This window comes from Austrofundulus limnaeus, unplaced genomic scaffold (assembly GCF_001266775.1).
Source record: "Austrofundulus limnaeus strain Quisiro unplaced genomic scaffold, Austrofundulus_limnaeus-1.0 Scaffold107, whole genome shotgun sequence".
NCBI classification, from domain to species: Eukaryota; Metazoa; Chordata; class Actinopteri; order Cyprinodontiformes; family Rivulidae; genus Austrofundulus; species Austrofundulus limnaeus.
Window position 1 is genome coordinate 1,592,123 of NW_013952509.1, and position 6,019 is coordinate 1,598,141.

Consider the following 6,019-nt stretch of genomic DNA (forward strand, 5'->3'; position numbering starts at 1 on the left):
TGAATCCCACTGAGATTATACTGTAGATGTCTTTAGTAAGGGAGGCCTGGGCCAGAAGGCAACCTAACAGTCATGTTTTTGGTCTGTGGGAAGAAACAAGAGTACCCAGAGAAAGTCCATGCAAGCTTGAGGAGAACGTGGAATCATGGAAAAGACCCTGGATCTGAACTAAGACCTACTTGCTGTGATGCATCAGTGCTAACTGAGCCACCGTGCTGCCTCTGAGAGTTGAACTAAAGAGAACACACTGTGACAAGGTGTGATTTCAAATGTCACACTTTTTGTTTAAAAGCTAATAAATATATCAGAGCTAAAACTGCTGCCCTCATTTCTGCACTTTAACATATAAATAACCTTCTTCCATTGAAACCGTTAGTATAAATGTAGCCATTCCTTCACAACAATCAGCTCTGTTTTATGAAGCAGAGTGTTGTGTGTACAATGTGAACTCTGACAGGGGCAAACATTAAAAGAAGTCCTGCATGCTGCTATCATATGTCACTGGAGTGGCAAAACGAGAAGGCTCAAAGGGGAGGGGGTGGGTTGAGAATGCTTTGGCACGGCGGGTCGGTTTCTTTAAAAAGAGCATGAGCTCTGCTTCTGTCGACCACACCATCCTGTGTGTGATTGTGATGGTCCACAGGTTGCTGGTTTGAAGGGTTTCAAAGAATGGAAGGCATGAGACGCCACAGGTGTGACAGCACAGGTGAGCTCAGCGTTAAACTCACTCTGCAGAGAGCATGCCATAACACTGTTTATCTGTTTAACACCAGGAAGAGTCAGGCCGGCATGGCACACTGCAACACAGCCAAAAATAGATGTGCCCTGTCACGCTTCACTAGCCACAGGGACGTTTTCTGTGCTTTCTAAATGTATTTCTAGATATACTAAATATACTGCAAATAGCTGTTAAAACAATTAAGAGGAAGAGAAAATAAGAGAGATCCTGCTAATTGATGAACACAAGTAAAGCTTCTCTACATTGTTTACAGGTAATAAATGCTTTGAGACTGTGGAGGGACTTATCAGACTGCTACATGCTCAGGCATCTTAAAGAATACAAGAGAAAAAAATGTGCCAGTGCTGCTTTGTTGTATTTGTTAGAATTCCCTCTTTTCAAAACTCGTTTATGTTTTAATGTGCTTGTTATCATGTAAGAGGGGATGTGGGCAGAAGAGAAGAAGCTTGCATGGCCTTTCCTTCTGATAGAGCATGCTGAACTCCTGGCAGGACCAAAAGGAAAGCAGCTTTGCAGGTCCTTCTGTCCAAATGGTTTGGTTTGTACCAGAACAGAAAACACTGGCTGTCACCATCCAGAACTGCACACAGAGGGTGTCTGTTGGACTTCACACAGCCAAAAACTTGGAACATGATGATCTCTATGTGAAGTTTCTTGGAAGACAGAACCTGGAAGTGAATCTGATCTCATTCTCAAACTGACCACCTCCAGTTAGAAGTCAGAAAACCATACACAGACTCCAGATGTTTTATCAGTTCCAGATAAATCTGGTAGCATTGTAAGGTTATAAAGGTTCATTTTATCATTCTACAATTTTACTTTTACGTGAGTTTTTCTTTTGGAAAATTAGAAACTCTGAAAACAACAATCTTCATCGAAGACAAAGGAGCTTGTGGTGGATTGTAGTAAAAATGTGTTAAAGCCCAGTTCTGTTCATAGAAAAGAGGTTCGAAATGTGAATTCTTACAAATATCTATGAACTATTTTATTCCAAACTAAAATTCAATGTGAACACTGACAAGGTCAGAATTCACTTTGTGAGGAAGTGAATTTTAACATCTGTAAGTGTCAGGACCTGCAGTCCTTGTGGGAGAAGCAGCAGCTTCTAAGGAAATCGTATCTAATCAGGAATATTCTGTCCTCTGAGTTTATATTGATGCCCTCAGGCTGCTGCTTCACGGCACCACGCAGGAACACAAACAGGTTGAGCTTCTTAATCTGATGGTGGCACACAGCTGTGACTGGGTGAATTTTGATGCTGAGCTCTGTTGGTTTGTTGTTGAACAGTTTGTTTCCTCTCTTTTTCATGAAAAGAAAGGAGAGTCAGGTGGAGCTTCAGGGTGTGAGGTCAGCTTTATATTAGATCCAGAAAGAACAGCTGAGGACTGATGTCAAGTTCATTTTTTCATTATTTCAACACTTACTGTAAGTGTTGGGTTATGCTTTGATAGCACACGAGATGTACAGTATACATCTGCTAATCAGTTGTTTAAATATCTGTATGATAAAAACCTTTATCTTCTGTAAGTCTCCTGCTGGTGCTGTACATTACATGTAGTGTTCTCTGTTGTAAACATGATGATGTCATCCAGGGACATCAGAGGCAGGAGCAGACCAACAAGTAAGAGAGGAACACAGAATAGATATTTTATATTAGAACATCTTGTGATGGCAGTAATATTACTAAATATTGCAATGATGATATCAGGTGTGAATTAAGTTTTTTTCTCTTTTCTTTCTTTCTAATCTGTACTTCCTGCTCTGAGACTTTTAGTATTTTTGGTAGTCATTTGTGTCTGCTGTGAACCTTTGTTGCTTTGAGGCTCTGTCCTACAGGATTACTGCACTCCAAGCAGTCCTTTGTGATATAAATATTGTGCACAGTAATGATATTTTCACAATATTGTAACGATAGGTGGTTTTAACCAGAAGTGCAGGCAGACTCCATGACTTGAGTGCAAAACAAAACTGATTTATTAAATAACAAAACAATAAGGCTGATGTGGCAACAAAGAACTAACAAAAAATAACAAGAACAAGGCTTGAGGCATGATAAGAGCAGTGGGCCTCATGCAAGAACATGTTCGTATTCTTCTCCTAAATTTCTCTTACTTTTTTTCGTACAAAGGGTTCGTACGAACATGTCACGTCAGATTCAACAAACTCTTCTATCTTCAGGAAAAGTGTGTAAATGAATTACACCTGTTCTATCCAGCTGCTCGTGCACGCGAGAGGAGATTAGCATAATTACCACCCCAAAAACACCATATAAGGCTATGTTTCCTGCCTCAGATACAAGGAAGTGTCCATTCATTCATGAAAATTACAGCGAAAACTAAAAAGAACTTTACGAGTTCAGAGATTGAAGTCCGTCTGTCAGAGATCCAGAAAAGAAAATCTGTCATTTTTAGCAGGTCAGCTGTGGAATAAAAAGAGCTGCTAAAAGTATAAACAACTGTGTTATCATTTTCATTTATTCAGAAGCTGCAGCGCTGCGCATCGTGCGCCTCCGTGCCCCCCGCGCGCTGCGGTGGTCTCAGATGCGGGTTTGAAATAAGCATTTTAAAATGTTTTCAAAATAAGTCTGGCACTTTGGAGAAAACCCAGGACTCGAATGTGTACCTCCTCTGGTCTGGGAACGTCTCAGAGTCCCCCAAGACGAGCTGGAAAGTGTCGTTGCGGAGAGAGCGGGGTCTCTCCTGCTGCCCCCCTGTCGCACCTGATAGCGGATAAGCCGGCCGGACGGACAATTTATATTGTTAGTCTAAATTATTACATTTAAAATTATAACTCTAATTCAAGCAGAATAGCCTATTGTCAACATAATTATGGAGTGTGATTTATTTTCAACTCAAAATATCTTCAAACTAACGAAATCTAAAGTTATTAGTGAAGAAAACCCGTCTGGATAACAGCAGACTGACTGCTGGTAAAATATACGACAGGTCTGGACCACTCGTAAATTTTGTTCGTATCTGAAAAAAATCTTAGAATATGAAAACATTGGTGAATGTCACAAATTCTCCTAAATAACTCGTACGCACAACTTAAGAACAAATCTGTGCGTACGAACGGTTCTTGCATGAGGCCCAATGATCCAACGGGGCAATGAAGACATGACACTGCTTAAATACAACTCAGGATGACTGGAAGTGGAAGCACCTGCTTGATTACAGACTATAGACAGGTGAGAGTGGCAGGCTGGAAAAACACCTAGAAGCTACTGAGGATAGCATGACACAGGAAATGAAGAAAACTAACAGGAAATGAGAAAATATGACATAAGATGACCAAACAACGAAACAGAAGAATTCTAACATAATTACCCATAAAAAGCAAGAATCATGACAAGTATACAGAATTGTGAAGCTCTATTAAAGCCTTATTGTTGTTGGTTTGTCCACAACACTATTTTTCCAAGAAATATTTGAAAAAAGAAGAAAATAAAATGTCCTGATGCATCTCAGTAATCCAGGTAGAAAAAATCAAAAAGAAAATAAGTAGGTCCTCTGGATGGGTTCTTCTTTAGTGAAACGTTTCTCTTGGAGAAGAGACAAAATGTTTCACTGAAGAAGAACCCATCCAGAGGACCTACAGATTTTTTTCTTTTTGAAGAAAATAAAAGATCAAATAGTGTTTTGTGAATGTTTAGCAGTATAATTACTTTTAGCCTGGTTAAAACCAGACCCTGTCCTTCACTTTGCTTCATGCAGAGGATCTGGACTCTTGGCTATAGAGAAGCGATTCTTTCTGGAGGCGTGGCCTCTGCTGAAGGTTAAAATCTTTGGATCAGTTGGCCGCAACGTATGTGTGCCAGCTCCACTATGAAGGAGGCTAAGCTAAGAAGCCAACAGGAAATCTCGTGTGCTGTAAACAACCCTACTGAGAGGAGAAACATACCGAACCGAACGAGACGACTGTAAATGAGAGCTGCTGCTTTGTCAGATAAATTTATTTTAATTTGAAGCCTTATCAACACAGACTGGCTTCATTCACTTCCTCCACTGCTGTATGCTAAAATAACTAGCAGACACTGTTCAGAAAATCAACGTCATTCAAAACTCCTCCTTCTGTTCTCTGATTGGCCCAGGTAAAATAAACTACTAGCAGATACTGCACAGAAAATTAGATTAGATTGGACCTTTATGTCATTGTACAGAGCACAATGAAATGACAGTTCAGAACAGCCATTAAGAAGAAGACAGACCATAACAAGCATTGGAGAACAGGTGCTCTGGGTCATACAGCCATTGACCCTGCACAGAGCAAGGATCATCTTCATGAAGACAACACGAGGAGGTGCTACCCTTAACAGAAAAACTAAAAACCACACAAGGGAAGATGAGGCAAATAAACTAAAACATCACATTATATCAACAATATGACACACTGTGGTGTTTATAAAAACCTTCTGCATATAGCAGATTTATTATCCAGAGGAGTCAGTGAGTTTAGGGGGGCCCAAAAAATCCAGTCCCCTAAACCTGTGCAGCCATACTCCAGAATATTGATGGTAAACTGTTCATTCTGTGAGACCCTCAGCTTGCTTAGGAAACCAGATCACAGATGGGTGTGAGAGGGAGGAGGTGTGGGTCAGAGCGTCAGTCGACGTAACCCAAACTGGAAGAATTTAGTCAACAGCTCAAGGCCATGTAGGAGAGATCCAGATTCTGTAATCAGTTGTTTTGGGAACAGGAGTCAGGCAGACGATAACAATTTTCCATCTGCTTTAATGACCGTTGGAATAACCCAATGTTGTGAATCCAATCAGACAAATAATGTGGACAATCCTGCTGAGCCGAATCTATCAGCTTCTCCAAGATCAATTCCACCTGGCCAGCAAAGTCCAGGAACCACAGCCGGCCCGCGACCCTCAATAGAACCTCTTGCAGACCGAGTCCAGCTCGCTCAAGGCAAAATGTCAGTGCTGATAGAATACGGCCATCCATCATATTGGTCAGTCAGCCAGGAGATGAACAGCCACTGACACTGTTTTGCAGACCACCAGGAGACCACCAAGCCAATCTGTAGAATCCAGTGATCAGAATCCAGACATATATCCAGAACAGAGCAGAACAGAGGTCCCACCTTTGACATGTCCTCCTATGGAAGAAGAAAAAACTTTGTTCTGTTATGATTTCTGTCTGTGTTAAGTGTTTTTATGTTTTGTTTCTGTCATGTTCATGTTTCCTTCCTCCTGTCTTGCCCTTGCTCCAGCCCCACCTACTCACACCTGATCCTCATGTGTCTCCCTCAGGTGTTTGTTGTTAGTAATTGTTG

The 6,019-nt window shown here is 41.1% G+C and overlaps 1 protein-coding gene across 1 annotated transcript in view; it reads left to right on the forward strand.

The window, feature by feature from the left end:
* Positions 1–585: 585 nt before the first annotated feature.
* The window catches only part of LOC106521327 (6-phosphofructo-2-kinase/fructose-2,6-bisphosphatase), a gene marked incomplete at its 3' end in the record, with an annotated part of 22,664 nt that continues 17,230 nt past the window's right edge, over positions 586–6,019 (forward strand). Inside the window, 1 exon segment of the mRNA XM_014013856.1 lies at positions 586–706. Coding sequence (XP_013869310.1) covers positions 670–706 — 37 coding nt within the window.